The sequence below is a fragment of the Carassius gibelio genome, chromosome A15 (genome assembly GCF_023724105.1).
Source record: "Carassius gibelio isolate Cgi1373 ecotype wild population from Czech Republic chromosome A15, carGib1.2-hapl.c, whole genome shotgun sequence".
In the NCBI taxonomy this organism is placed as follows: domain Eukaryota; kingdom Metazoa; phylum Chordata; class Actinopteri; order Cypriniformes; family Cyprinidae; genus Carassius; species Carassius gibelio.
Window position 1 is genome coordinate 2,119,828 of NC_068385.1, and position 16,110 is coordinate 2,135,937.

At 44.1% G+C, this 16,110-nt stretch overlaps 1 protein-coding gene across 2 annotated transcripts; it reads right to left on the reverse strand.

Annotated features, from left to right (window-relative positions):
* Positions 1–352: 352 nt before the first annotated feature.
* On the reverse strand, positions 353–15,061 carry LOC128028630 (uncharacterized). Of its 2 annotated transcripts, none has more exons than XM_052615900.1 (2): positions 14,490–15,061; positions 353–1,155 (listed from the first exon to the last, which is right to left on the reverse strand). In XM_052615900.1, the coding sequence occupies exons 1-2, from the start codon at positions 15,052–15,054 to the stop codon at positions 755–757; spliced, it is 966 nt and encodes a 321-aa protein (XP_052471860.1). In that variant the 5' UTR covers positions 15,055–15,061; the 3' UTR covers positions 353–754. The 2 variants fall into 2 exon arrangements, with proteins under 2 accessions (XP_052471860.1, XP_052471859.1); XM_052615899.1 differs by lacking the exon at positions 14,490–15,061 and adding an exon at positions 4,363–4,934.
* Between the last annotated feature and the right edge of the window lie 1,049 nt (positions 15,062–16,110).

A 16,110-nucleotide genomic window follows, 5' to 3' on the forward strand; every position in this document is an offset into this window, starting at 1 on the left:
TTTATTTATTTATTTTATTTATTTATTTATTTTCTCTTCTTCAAATTTTGTAGGCAATTTGTTTTTTGATTGCATTTTTATTGTTAAGGTGGCCTGGACTTGGGGACCGCTGGGGGGCTGGGTGGGGTGGGTGATTGGAGGGGTTTAGAGGGTCAAATTTGTATGGTATATTTTTGGAGAATAAATTGTATACAATTGTATATGACCCTCTCTTTGAAAAAGAAATAAAAAATTGATCCCAAAAAAATGTTTGTATACTGTGATTTGAGCTCCTCTTGTTAAACTTTTCTTGGATGTTAATAACACTATGACATGGCCTAAAGAAAGACGTATGCCCAGTAGATAAGTGTTACAGCCACTGCTATAACACAAAAGAGGGATGACACAAAGGCTCGATCAAAAGGGGAATTTATTAATTAAACGGAATATAACAACAAGTGGGAGAAATTAGACAGGAAAAATAAGAAGGATAAACACAGAAGAGAGCTCAGCTCCGACTCGGGACGGCCGCTCAAGTTCCGCCCCTGAAGTGTGGGAACTTGACTTCCTTTAAGCTCACGTAAATAGTCCACACGTGTAGAGGATCTGCTAAATCAGAACAATGGTAAATCACGCTTTACCTGCCCCTAGAGGGCAGGCAAATACATAAATATACATGCATGTAACACCTTCATCCCCCAAAAGTGAACCGTCACCACAAGAAAGTGCATCTACTAAAAGACACCTTTCTCAAAAACATACGTTACCCACAGGCCTATCCAATCCGGGATAGGGCGTCAGCGACCACGTTGTCCCGACCTCTGACATGTTTAATGTCAAGGTCGTATGGCTGCAAGTATAAACTCCAGCGCATAAGACGCTGATTAAAATTGCGCATGGAGTTCAAAAAGATAAGCGGATTATGATCACAATACACAAGGATCGAATAACAGCTGGACAAATACACCTCGAAATGTTGAATCGCAAGAACTAATGCTAATGCCTCCTTTTCAATAGTAGAATACTTTAACTGTGCAGTATTAAACTTTTTAGAAAAGTAACACACTGGGTGTTCCACATCATCAGCACCCATCTGCTGGAGGACAGCTCCCGCCCCAACATCGCTAGCATCCACCACGATACTGAACTGTTGTGAATGGTCAGGTGCGGCCAACACTGGGGATGAAATCAACAGAGATTTAACATTTTCAAACGCACACTGGCACACATCAGACCACTCAAACCGAACTTTAGGACTCAGCAAGTTGGTAAGAGGAGAAACCACAGTTGCAAAGTTTCTGCAAAACGAACGATAGTAACCCACCATTCCTAAAAAACGTCTCAATTGCTTACGATCCGTTGGAGATGGAAAGTCACAAATGGCCGCAACCTTTACAGCCACTGGCCGTACTTGACCCCTGCCAATAACTTTTCCTAAGTACACAATGGTGGCCTTACCAAATTCACATTTACTCAGATTAACAGTGAGCTTAGCGTCAGCCAACCGCTGAAAAACTTGGCGAAGTAACGCAACATGTTCAGCCCACGAGGAGCTGTACAGAACCAAGTCATCCAAGTAAGCTTCACAACCACCTACACCAGCCAAAACAGTGTTGACAAGCCGCTGAAAGGTACTTGGTGCATTTTTCATCCCGAAAGCCATAACCTTATAATTAAGGAAAGCATCAGGAGTGACAAATGCTGAGATCTCCTTAGCACGTTCTGTCAGAGGCACCTGCCAGTATCCCTTCAACAGGTCAAGTTTCGAAACATAAACAGCAGAGCCTACGCGATCGACGCAATCATCTACCCTTGGTAAAGGATAAGAGTCAGTTTTTGTAACAGCGTTTACGCGTCGATAGTCAGTGCAAAATCGAAACGTGCCATCTGACTTACTCACCAGCAAACATGGCGAACTCCATGGACTGGAGCTGGGCTCAGCGATGTTATTTTCCAACATGTATTCGACTTCTTTTTGCAAATTAGCTCTTTTACACGGGTTAACACGATATGGATGCTGTTTTATAGGTGGCGTAAAACCCACATCAATATCATGCTCGATAACTGACGTCTGGCCGGGAATGTCACTGAACAACACTGAAAAAGTACTCACCAATTCCATAACATCAGCTTTCTCAGCCGGAGACAAATGCGGTAGCTGACTGGACAAAGTTAAGAGCATCTCTGAATTGTTCAACCTACCCTGAACTATACACCTTGACGGTCCTTCGTCTGCCTCATCCATCCATTCAGATGTGAGCACCCCGACAGCAGAGATTTCACACTCTGAAACGCAAGGTAAACCACTCTTTGGATGTTTGGCACCCGACTTTCTCTCATGATAGACTTTAATCATATTCACATGGCAGACTCGGGACCTCTGACGGCGGTCAGGAGTAGAGATAACATAGTCTCGATCTGATAACTTCTTTTCAATCACATAAGGGCCAGTATAACGAGCTTGCAATAGCCCACCAAGCACCGGTAACAAAACCAAAACTTTGTCACCAGGGCTAAAACTCCGTTCTCTAGCTTTCTTATCAAACCAAGTTTTCATTTTCTCTTGCGCTTTTTCAAGATTTTGCTTGGCCAATTCACGGACTCGGTATAAACGTGTATGAAATTGTGAAACATACTCAGGAAGAGTACTGCTTTTTGAATCAGAGAGCCATTTTTCTTTCAGTACGGCCAGAGGGCCGCGCAGATTGTGGCCAAAAACCAGTTCCGCAGGGCTAAACCCAAGTGATTCTTGTACTACCTCTCGTGAAGCAAAAAGCAACCAAGGAATTCCCTCTTCCCAATCCCTCTCAAGCTCAAAACAGTAAGAGCACAGCATAGACTTCAGGGTCTGGTGAAACCTCTCCAGCGCCCCCTGGCTCTCAGGATGATAGGCAGCCGAGACGTTATGCTTAATACCAAGTCGTTTGAGCACTTGAGAAAACGTATGAGACATAAAATTCGTTCCCCGATCACTTTGTATCACTCTTGGTAACCCAAAAACTGAGAAAAACTTAATGAGTGCCTTAGTGATGGCTCTAGCGGTGATGGAACGCAAAGGTACCGCCTCAGGGAAACGCGTAGTCACGCACATAATAGTTAGTAGGTACTTGTACCCAGACTTTGAACGTGGAAAAGGTCCAACACAGTCAACTATTACGTGCTCGAATGGCTCCGAAACCATGGGAATTGGACAAAGTGGTGCAGGCTGAATAACTTGGTTGGGCTTTCCCACCATTTGACACACATGACAAGTCTGACAAAAACGTGAAACATCTCTTTTTAAACCGGGCCAATAAAAATTTCGCAGAATCCGGTCATACGTTTTCGCGACACCTAAATGACCAGCCAAACCGTTATGTGCAACGCTTAAAATCATATCACGATAAACTACTGGAACTACAATTTGCCTGACTGCATTCCAGTCATCAGAAGATTTGGAAGACACCCATTTTCTCATCAAGATCTCATTTTTGAGGAAATATGCCTGGGACGCCGGCACACTCTCAGTCTCAGGCACTGGTTGAACCAATTCAAATAATGGGGCAAGAGTTGCGTCGAACCTTTGGGCAGCAATTAATTTATCTGGACACAGAGACAAATCAACATGATCTTTACGAGTAGACTTTTCGGCAATCACGGGAGTCAGATATGCTTTTTCCTGTGGAGAAACGGAAAGCAGTTTCGTTACATCAGGATTTGAAATGAACGTGTCGCATAAATCCACTTCATCCGAAATGAAACGATCAGCGGATTTGGCCATAGAGCGAGTAACTGCGCACGCGGTAAAAACATCAGGATACTTAAGTGCACAATCATCAGCGTTAGCAACAAGCGGTACAGAGACAACTTCAGGTGATACATCAGCACAACTCCACACACTACTTCCAGCTAAATCATTTCCTAAAATGAATGTTACTTCAGGAACTGGAAGAGATGAACGAACACCCACTACCACATCACCCGACACCAATTCTGATTGCAAATGAATTCTGTGTAACGGAACCTCCATAACTCCCATTTCAATACCTCGGACTAAAGCAACACTACCCGTGGTAGTCTCCTGTGACAACGGTAAAACCCCCTCCAGAATAAACGAAAGACTAGCCCCCGTATCCCGAAGAATACGAACAGGTACAGGCTTACACAAACTGGGAATAAACACAGTTCCACAATGCAGGAAAGGTCCATAACCAGTTTTGATGAGACGGGCATCACAATCAGACTCAGGCGTAATGCAGTCAAATTTCGAACTGGAATCAACAGAGATCAAACCAACCGTTTTTGTATGAGACTTCTTTTTAAGAACAGGGCAGTTTGCGATTAAATGACCAGAGGCCTTACAATAAAAGCAAACCCTATCACCAGTCGAAACAGTAGGCTTACCATTAAACGATTTGCGAGGCAACACAACAGGTGGATCAACAGGAATATTATCTCGTGATTTTTGAACATCCTTGAAAGTGACTTTATGTGTTAAAACGAAGTCATCGGCCAGAGTAGCAGCTTTGTAGAGCGTGTCTACTTTTTGTTCGTTTACATAAGTAGCAAGGGCGACAGGTACACAACTCTTAAATTCCTCTATAAGGATTAACTGTCTAACCTGCTCTCTACTCTCGGCTTTTTGAGACGCGCACCAACGATCAAACAAAATTTCCTTTTCACGCGCAAACTCAACATAAGTCTGATTCGAAAGTTTCGTGTATTGTCTAAATCGCTGTCTATATGCTTCCGGGACTAACTCGTAGGCTTTTAATATAGCAGCCTTAACAATCGTATAATCAGCAGAATCTTCAATGGACAACGAAGCATAAACCTCCTGCGCCTTACCGGTTATCACGCATTGCAAAAGCAAAGACCAAACATTTTCAGGCCACTTTAATGAAGCTGCAACCCTCTCGAAATGACAAAAATACTTCTCAACGTCCTTCTCACAAAAAGGAGGGACCATCCTCCGATTTCGGCTGACATCAAATAAATCAGAGGCAGCGTGAGCAGCCTTAGAGCTCATCTCTAACTCCATTAGTTTCAAAGCAAACTGATGATCAAGTTCACGCTTTCGCAGCTCTAATTTGGCATTCTCTAACTCCAATTCTTTTTCTTTAACTGCCAACTCTCTCAATCGAATAGCATTCTCACTTACCGAAGGATCAGCCACTTCCTCCACAACACTAACGTTTTCTAATGGCATTTGTAAAACGCCTAACTCCACCAGACAGCCTTTAAGGACGTTTCGCAAAGTTTCCTTCAAAGTCTTATACCTAGGAGCGATTTCGACTTTATAAGACTCTGCAATTTGCAATAACTGCTCTTTTGTGTACGATAAAAGCAGTTCTTCAGAAGGAGACTCCCGAAATACATCAACTACTGAAGTCATTTCGACACACGTAGGCTATTCACCAAAAATAACGAAAATAATGGTTTCAACACAATTCAGAAAAATACTCAAATGAAACCACTAAATCGTTTTCACAAATCCTAAACTTTACCTGTCAAAACTAAAGAAAACAAAGTGATTTTGGCCGCTACACGAAATTATCACGCATGATACGAATTAAGAATAAACTTCACTTACCGATTTAAATTTACAAAGTGAATAACCAAAAGCGATCCCACAACACACGCGTATTTACCCCATTTAACATTAAATTAATTCCCTAGTCTTCAGTGGCGTTAGGGGCTCGAGGCCACTTTAAACGCTAAAATCATGAACACCTGCACACCGATCCCATTAACAAGATCAGCTGCCGGTGAACTGAAGCGTGCCTCCACTCCGAATAACCACTAAAAATAAAAAAGGCAAAATAACAAAGTGGCAGGTTCAAACCTACCCGACGACTACTGACTAAATAGGGCAAACACTCACCTGGGACGCTCGTAGTTACTCACAACCGAAAAGTAAATCGAACAAACACGACGAAAACACGGCCATACACATTTTCTTCCCTCCCACACGAAACAGCTGAGAAAAGAAAAAAAAAGAAAAACGACGGACGAGCCCCCAATTATGTTACAGCCACTGCTATAACACAAAAGAGGGATGACACAACGGCTCGATCAAAAGGGGAATTTATTAATTAAACGGAATATAACAACAAGTGGGAGAAATTAGACAGGAAAAATAAGAAGGATAAACACAGAAGAGAGCTCAGCTCCGACTCGGGACGGCCGCTCAAGTTCCGCCCCTGAAGTGTGGGAACTTGACTTCCTTTAAGCTCACGTAAATAGTCCACACGTGTAGAGGATCTGCTAAATCAGAACAATGGTAAATCACGCTTTACCTGCCCCTAGAGGGCAGGCAAATACATAAATATACATGCATGTAACAATAAGACATCGGTCCTGTAAACATTGATGCTGTTAGGCTTGTGGGCTATTCTGAGACATACTTCTCCTACAATGACCAAGCCGAGGTCAAGTTGTTGAGCATATGGAGCAATGTTGGGTCCATTATGCTGCTCATCAAGGACAGTGTATGCTCTAACAGCTTTCTCTCTTTGACCTGCAGGGTAGACTCGGACAAAACATATTTTGGAGCATGATCAGGAGCCATATGTGTCCCCGCAGACTTCTGTGCACTTTGATATAACCTCTGGAGTCTCATTTTCCTGTTGCTCCCCACCGTGATCCTCCTTTACAGCAGAGCTCAATGACTTCCATGATGCTAGCCCTGGGTGAAGTGCAGCTAAGTGTTTGTTGCTGTTGCACTCTTTGCACTGCACAGTTTGTTTGTTTTTTTTTTTTTACAGTTTTTGGCAAGGTGACTTGTTGAAGCACAACACTTGAAACAGATATGTTTCTCTTTGAGGTTAGCTTTTCGTTCATCTAAGGCCATGCTGCGGCTTATTATGTAATGGACATAATCTATCTGGATCTTCATCCTTTTTCTCCAAAATGTTTCACTTATCTCCATTTTCTGAGGAACCCTCAGTCTTGCTGTTGAACACAGATGGTTTGGTGGGTTTCAGAGGTTTATCCATCTTGCCTGAAGCACTCATGGTCAGTTTGGAAAAACGGGGTCATTTCGTTTCTTTGTTTGGTCTCTGATGAACTTTACAAAGACGCAAAAGGGGGGATACTCAACCTGATGGTCATCTTTATATTTAGAACCAACTGAGATCCATTTCTCCAGAAGGTTATAGGGGAGCTTCTGTGCGTCGGGGTTGACTCCCCGTGGTGTGTTAAGGTAAGATAGTCCAGGTAAGAATCCATCTTTCCTAGCTGCCTCCAACTCTAGCAACAGGTCCCCTAGCTCCCACAGTTTCTTATTGTCCTTGTTTGATATTTTTGGACTAACTTCTTAAGCATAGCGTTTTCTATAATTTCTGCTGATCCATAGAATTCTTCCAATCTCTACCACACCATTTTGAGTCCTGAGCTGGCATTATTGATGTGAACTGCACGGATGCGTTTGGCTTGCTCTGCAGACTGTGGTCCCAGCCATTTAGTCAGTAAATCTAGCTCTTCCCTGGGAGGTAAGTTTATATCACTGGTGGAGTTGACAAAGGAAGCTTTCTAGGCCCAGTAGTTTTCTGGTTAATCGTCAAACTTTAGGAACACAGAGCTAACTATTTCTTTGCGAATCAGGTATCTGGCTAAGTATGTTGTGTCTGACTGATCATGAAGGGGTGATCTAAAGGGCATGAAGTAGTTTTTACTTTTAGATTGTGTGTCATGAGTCTGTAGAGGGCGGTGTTCATCTTGGTATGACTTCAAAGGACGTGCATGACTTTGCTGAGCGTAGGCTGTGCTCATGCTCTGGCGTTGTGATGGTAATTCTTGGAACATGACATCGCTAATTTCTTCTGAACTGTGTGTTTGGATTCCATGATTATCTGTTTCACCGTTGTCCGTATTTGGCTGGTGCTCTGGTGAAAAGATGGGTTGTGGTTCCATGAGTTGAGACTGTTGCTCCTCATGCTCCTGAGAATATTGTTGCACGTACTCAATAGTGCGTTGATGTTTGTGATACAGAACTAATTTGGTCACATTCTGCTGTGTTGGTTTTCCAACTTCTTCCTCATAAGCTGCTTCAAGGATTTCAGCCTCTGTAATAGATGCTTCAGCATTGCCCTGAATTTTCAGTGATTTGAGGTTGGCCTGTAACTCAGTTGCCCTAGGTTTCAGTTCCACTTCAAGCTCAGTTTTTCTCTTAAATTCTTCCACTTCTATCCTTGCCTGCTCTATTAACATGTCTGCTTCTTTTTGTGAAGCTTTGACTTTTGCAGCTTCCGCTTTGGCTCTAGCTCTTGTGGCAGCAGAACCATGAGATGAGGCATGACTAGAATGGGTTGAGCGTCTAGAATGATAAGATCATTGAGACTGCCCATCTTCTGTGTTTAGCAGAAGTTTTTACTTCGCTTTTCTTCTCCATGATAGATTTTTGAATCTATGTTGAGCTTCTGGGCTGCAGTGTTGATAACTCAATCTTCTTATGATGGCAGACTGAATTTTAAGTCTTTTTACTATTCTGCTCTTGCTTTGACAGGTTAGCGTAGCAGATAGCTAACATAAGATCCATGAAATAAAGACCCAGGAAACCGGAGTAGAGAAAGGCCTTTAGTGAGGATCTTTTAAATTTTGTAAAACTGTGAAAACATAATAATAATAATAAGGCATTACAAACAGCCCATATGTACACATATACATGAATAAGCAACTCAATACTAACATATATAACTATTCCATTAGAAAAAATAGGCATATAATTAGACTTGCATGACTAATAAGCATTTAAGCTAAAATTAACATGGATGTCTATGGAGAAATTCTATTAATACAACATTGATATTATTCTGAAATGAACAGTACACAAAGATTATAACAAAGTAGAAATACTTCTTACAGAAATACTTACAGACTTAGACCTTCAAAACTACCAAAGACAAAGAGAAAAGAGTAACTGCTGCATATCCTCTCAGTAGACCAAATTCAGAAACAAACAGAAATCAACGGCAAGAGAGAAGGAACAAAAATATAAGTAATCAATGCAATAATATTTACACCACTAGATATCTCTTATGCAACACAAAGAGGAGGCATAACACTGGCACTCATGTTTATTTCCTCCAAATAAAATAATAAACGAACAAAAAATGCACAAGGGCACATTCACATCTACCAACTACAGCACAAACAGAAATAATGTTTCAAAGCAGTGCTTTTCCAAAAGAGCAGCAGCTCACGAGTACCCAGTCCAACTCTCTCTTAACTTTCCTTCAGTCCCACTGGTTTTAATTGGTTTCTCCACTTCAATCACTGCAATCAGAGACAGGTACCCCCACCGCCCGACTCGGGTTGGGGAGCCTCCCAACCTGCAGCCTCCCACCCCTCCTGGAGAGGAAGTCAGCCACAACCATCTGTGCACCCAGCCTGTGGATCACCTGGAATTTAAAGGGCTGTAAAGCTAGATACCAATGGGTGATCCACGCGTTGGTATCCTTCATGTGGTAGAGCCACTGCATGGGAGCATGGTCCGAGCAGAGGGTGAACTCCTGTCCCAAGAGATAATATCGGAGGGTGAGCATGGCCCACTTGATGTCCAAATACTCTTTTGAATGGTGCTGTACATAGTCTCTCTCTTGGAGAGCTTACGACTAATGTACAGCACCGGCCACTCCTCGCCCTCTATCTCCTGGGACAGGGCCGCTCCCACCCCTCTGTCCGATGCATCTGTCTGTAGAATAAAAGGGAGGGAAAAGTCAGGGGCAGACCACTGGACCATATCTGGTGCTTCCTTTTTAGTTAGATCAGTCAGCGGGTTGGCGAGGTCCAAATAATTAGGTACAAACCTTCAATAATATCCCACCAGCCCCAGGAACTGTCTAACCTTCTTTTTGGTCTTGGGTCTTGGACAAGTTGCAACGGCTGCAGTCTTGTCAATTTGGCGACGCACTTGTCCATGACCCAAGTGGAAGCCCAGATATCTCACTTCCACCCACCCAATCGCACCATTCTTCGGGTTGGCTGTGAGTCCAGCCACCCTCAACATCCTCAGGAAAGCCCGCAAATGCGCCATATGCAGCGTGCGGTCGAAGAATCCTGTCCATCAGACACTGGAAGGTCACTGGAGTGGACCGGACCGAGCCATCAGTTTTAGGTACTAAAAATATCTGGCTCGCACAGTCACTGTTGGACTCTTCTATTACACCATGTCTAGCATGCTTTCTAATTCAGCCTGAACCACTTTCTTTTTGTGCTCCAGCAAGTGATACGGCTGGCTGCGAACTACCACACCCAGCTCGGTCTCAACGTGGTGCTAGATGAGGTCTGTCCGACCAGGTAGGGGTGAAAACACATCAGCAAACTCTGTTTGCACTTTTTTTACATAAGAGAGCTGGGAGGGTGAAAGGTCCGCCCACTACCGTCGCCAGCATCACTGATTCCACCTTTTTATAAGTATTTATAAGTAGGCTGAGGTGATAAATTTGATGTGCCCCACCCCTATCTGTTCGAATCACCTAATAATTGACATCTCCCAGTTGCCGTGTGACCTCGAAGGGCCCTTACCACTTGGCGAGTAATTTTGAACTAGAAGTAGGGAGTAATATAAGAACTTTATCTCCCGGTGCAAATTCACGAAGTCTAGCCCCTCTGTTGTACAGCCGACTCTGCCTGTCCTGGGCCTGTAACAAATTCTCCATTGAAAGCTGCCCCAGTGTGTGGAGTTTTGCTCTCAGATCCAGGACATACTGAATTTCATTTTTACTAGTTGAAGGTCCATACTCCCAAGTCTCCCTAGGAACGTCTAGTACCCCCCGGGGCTGACGTCCATAAAGGAGTTTGAAGGGGGAAAACCCCATGGGGGCCTGGGGGATGAACAAGAGGGGTTCTAGCCACTTATCCCAATTTTTGGCGTCCTCTCGCACGAACTTTTGAATCATGGTTTTCAATGTGCGATTAAAAAGTTCTACCAGTCCGTCTGTTTGTGAGTGAAAGACGCTGGTACGAATCGATTTAATGGCCAATAATTCATAAAGTTCGCAAATAGTTTGTGACATAAATGCCGTACCTTGGTCGGTGAAAATCTCTTTCGGGATTCCCACCTGGGAGATTAGTTGAAACAGTGTGCCTGCAACACTTTTAACGGAGATACTGTGGAGCGGCACTGCTTCAGAAAACCGCATTGCATAATCCACCAGGATTCACCAGCGTGAAGTGGTGTCACCGTGCTGACCATTCTAATGGCCCGATGAGATCCATGCCAATTAATTAGAATGGGGACCTTTAAGGGAAGTGGGCACAATGGTGCTTTTGGAGTGGCCAGTGGATTCACCAACTGACATTCACGACAAGACGTGCACCACCTGCTTACGTTCTCGTGAATGCCCAGCCAAAAAAAAATGGGTCATTAGGCAATTTAGTGTAGCCGTTTGGCCATTGGATTAAAGTGAGCCAACTGGAAAAGCATTTCCCGACGGCTCTTGGGTACCAACAACTGAGTTGTATCTTGTTTTGACAGTGCATCTTGGGTTACCCAATACAACTAATCTTTCTGAATCATAAAATAAGGATAGGAGAGTGGTTGTTCAGGGTGAAGGACCTGGCCATCAATATAGCGAACCTGATCAAATGCATGTTTTAGCATCTCATCGTGGGATTGCTCCAGGGGAAAGTCATTGCACTCGGTGAGGATGATCAGCTCCCTCATGTTCCGGCTCAGCTTCCCCCACCTGAACCACCACTACCTTCCTCTTACCCCTTTCTCCCCAAGAGGCATCTGCACATAAATATCCCAAAAACTCATTAAAGGCTGGCCAATTGGTTCCCAAAATTAGCGGATGCCGGAGGTGCTGGTTAACTGCCACCTCTATTCTATGTTTTTGTCCCCTAAATTGAATTTCAACGGGCAATATCAGATAATCCACCGCGGGGGACTGTGGCAAATCGGTGACCCGGATCAGCGTTCCCACCTCCATCACTGGACACCGATCGATAAAGTGAGCCGGGTCCCCGCAGCGCCCACAAGCCGGCCCAGACTTTTCCCGCATCCTGGTGGCAGGAAGCTGGTCAAGGGATTGACGTTTAGAGAGTGGTGGTGGATGCTCCTGGTTCTCCTGTTCTCCACCTGGGCGCCGGCCTTGGCACCATCCCCCCACGGGACCAGGGAAGAGGAACAGGCCTGGAAGATAAACCAGAGGGGGAGGGGGGAGAGAAGCAGCCGGAAAGGGGTCACCGACCTCTGGACACACCACCATTTGATCCTCCGCAAGCTGGATGGCCTGGTCCAGCGAGGTCAGGCGGTAGCACTGAACCCATTGTGCGGTCTTCTTTGGGAGCAGCGCCACGAACTGCTCCAGTACCACACTATTGATGATTTCCTCAACGTCGCTTCCCTCAGCCATCAGCCATTTGCGGCATGAGTTGTGGAGCTGTTGTGCCAGGATGAAGGGCAGGCCGGACTCATCAAGGCTGAGTGACCTGAATCTCTGACCATGCTGTTCTGGGGTCTGGCCGACCCGCTGGAGTATGGCACGTTTGAGGTCTTTGTACACCAGCAGATTCTGGACTGGCAGTTGGTGTGCGGCTGTGCTTCTCCAGACAACAGAGGGTTGAACTGCATTGGCCAGTCAGCAGTGGGCCATTCCCGGTCTTCAGTGGACTTCTCAAATAAATCAAGGAATGCTTCCGGGTCATCCTGGGGCCCCATTTTATTAAGTGGAAGGGGCAAAGCCAAGTCTGTGACTAGCGAGGGAACGGCCCGAACCCCTTGGTTTATCCAGCTCTGCAGCAGCTCGCGGTCTTCATGCTGGGCCCTGAGGATCGATTCAAAACGCTGATCTCCTTCCTCTTTCAGGGCCAGCAAGCCCTGATGTTGTTCTTGATGAAGACCGGCGAACGACTGTATAATGTCTGTAAATGGCGTTCCTGATGGGACTGCATGACTGCAGGGAATCTTCTTCCTTTCCTTTCCCGGGTTTCGGCACCAGTGTGGTTAGGTTCAATGTAGGAATGGGTTGAAAGGGAGAAGACATGGATCGGCGTGACTGGGACTCGTGTTTTTTTCCTCCAAATAAATTATTAAACAAACAAAAAGTGCGCAAGGGCACATTCACATCTCCCAACTACAGCACAAACAGATATAACGCTTCAAAGCAGTGCTTTTCCCCAATGGCAGCAGTTCCCAGTCCAACTCTCTCTCAACTTTCCATCAGTCCCACTGGCTTTTATTGGTCTCTCCACTCCAATCACTGCAATCAAGTACAGGTGTTCATCATCTGCTCTTAATTTACTTACTCACCGCCCGGCCCCGTCCTCTCACTCCTGCTACGGACTTCGCAGAACCACGCCCCCCTTGCCACACAGGGCTTGACTAAACAGTGTACATTATAACTTTTAATCTAAGTGTGTAAACGTGAAATTTCATTGTATCCACACGATTACTTTTTATTTCTTTACATAAAACCATTATGTATATTCTTTTTGCATTTTTCATGCAATCTAATGAGAATGGAGTGGGCCTGTTCAAATACCCACACTAGCGATCTTGTCTACTTAAGAGAGCATGCAGAAATCAAATTATTAATAGACTCAATAGACTCAATAGATCTTGAACCAACTGAGCACTATTAGCTTCATGTTTCTCATCAAGATCTCATTTTTGAGGAAATATGCCTGGGACGCCGGCACACTCTCAGTCTCAGGCACTGGTTGAACCAATTCAAATAATGGGGCAAGAGTTGCGTCGAACCTTTGGGCAGCAATTAATTTATCTGGACACAGAGACAAATCAACATGATCTTTACGAGTAGACTTTTCGGCAATCACGGGAGTCAGATATGCTTTTTCCTGTGGAGAAACGGAAAGCAGTTTCGTTACATCAGGATTTGAAATGAACGTGTCGCATAAATCCACTTCATCCGAAATGAAACGATCAGCGGATTTGGCCATAGAGCGAGTAACTGCGCACGCGGTAAAAACATCAGGATACTTAAGTGCACAATCATCAGCGTTAGCAACAAGCGGTACAGAGACAACTTCAGGTGATACATCAGCACAACTCCACACACTACTTCCAGCTAAATCATTTCCTAAAATGAATGTTACTTCAGGAACTGGAAGAGATGAACGAACACCCACTACCACATCACCCGACACCAATTCTGATTGCAAATGAATTCTGTGTAACGGAACCTCCATAACTCCCATTTCAATACCTCGGACTAAAGCAACACTACCCGTGGTAGTCTCCTGTGACAACGGTAAAACCCCCTCCAGAATAAACGAAAGACTAGCCCCCGTATCCCGAAGAATACGAACAGGTACAGGCTTACACAAACTGGGAATAAACACAGTTCCACAATGCAGGAAAGGTCCATAACCAGTTTTGATGAGACGGGCATCACAATCAGACTCAGGCGTAATGCAGTCAAATTTCGAACTGGAATCAACAGAGATCAAACCAACCGTTTTTGTATGAGACTTCTTTTTAAGAACAGGGCAGTTTGCGATTAAATGACCAGAGGCCTTACAATAAAAGCAAACCCTATCACCAGTCGAAACAGTAGGCTTACCATTAAACGATTTGCGAGGCAACACAACAGGTGGATCAACAGGAATATTATCTCGTGATTTTTGAACATCCTTGAAAGTGACTTTATGTGTTAAAACGAAGTCATCGGCCAGAGTAGCAGCTTTGTAGAGCGTGTCTACTTTTTGTTCGTTTACATAAGTAGCAAGGGCGACAGGTACACAACTCTTAAATTCCTCTATAAGGATTAACTGTCTAACCTGCTCTCTACTCTCGGCTTTTTGAGACGCGCACCAACGATCAAACAAAATTTCCTTTTCACGCGCAAACTCAACATAAGTCTGATTCGAAAGTTTCGTGTATTGTCTAAATCGCTGTCTATATGCTTCCGGGACTAACTCGTAGGCTTTTAATATAGCAGCCTTAACAATCGTATAATCAGCAGAATCTTCAATGGACAACGAAGCATAAACCTCCTGCGCCTTACCGGTTATCACGCATTGCAAAAGCAAAGACCAAACATTTTCAGGCCACTTTAATGAAGCTGCAACCCTCTCGAAATGACAAAAATACTTCTCAACGTCCTTCTCACAAAAAGGAGGGACCATCCTCCGATTTCGGCTGACATCAAATACATCAGAGGCAGCGTGAGCAGCCTTAGAGCTCATCTCTAACTCCATTAGTTTCAAAGCAAACTGATGATCAAGTTCACGCTTTCGCAGCTCTAATTTGGCATTCTCTAACTCCAATTCTTTTTCTTTAACTGCCAACTCTCTCAATCGAATAGCATTCTCACTTACCGAAGGATCAGCCACTTCCTCCACAACACTAACGTTTTCTAATGGCATTTGTAAAACGCCTAACTCCACCAGACAGCCTTTAAGGACGTTTCGCAAAGTTTCCTTCAAAGTCTTATACCTAGGAGCGATTTCGACTTTATAAGACTCTGCAATTTGCAATAACTGCTCTTTTGTGTACGATAAAAGCAGTTCTTCAGAAGGAGACTCCCGAAATACATCAACTACTGAAGTCATTTCGACACACGTAGGCTATTCACCAAAAATAACGAAAATAATGGTTTCAACACAATTCAGAAAAATACTCAAATGAAACCACTAAATCGTTTTCACAAATCCTAAACTTTACCTGTCAAAACTAAAGAAAACAAAGTGATTTTGGCCGCTACACGAAATTATCACGCATGATACGAATTAAGAATAAACTTCACTTACCGATTTAAATTTACAAAGTGAATAACCAAAAGCGATCCCACAACACACGCGTATTTACCCCATTTAACATTAAATTAATTCCCTAGTCTTCAGTGGCGTTAGGGGCTCGAGGCCACTTTAAACGCTAAAATCATGAACACCTGCACACCGATCCCATTAACAAGATCAGCTGCCGGTGAACTGAAGCGTGCCTCCACTCCGAATAACCACTAAAAATAAAAAAGGCAAAATAACAAAGTGGCAGGTTCAAACCTACCCGACGACTACTGACTAAATAGGGCAAACACTCACCTGGGACGCTCGTAGTTACTCACAACCGAAAAGTAAATCGAACAAACACGACGAAAACACGGCCATACACATTTTCTTCCCTCCCACACGAAACAGCTGAGAAAAGAAAAAAAAAAGAAAAACGACGGACGAGCCCCCAAT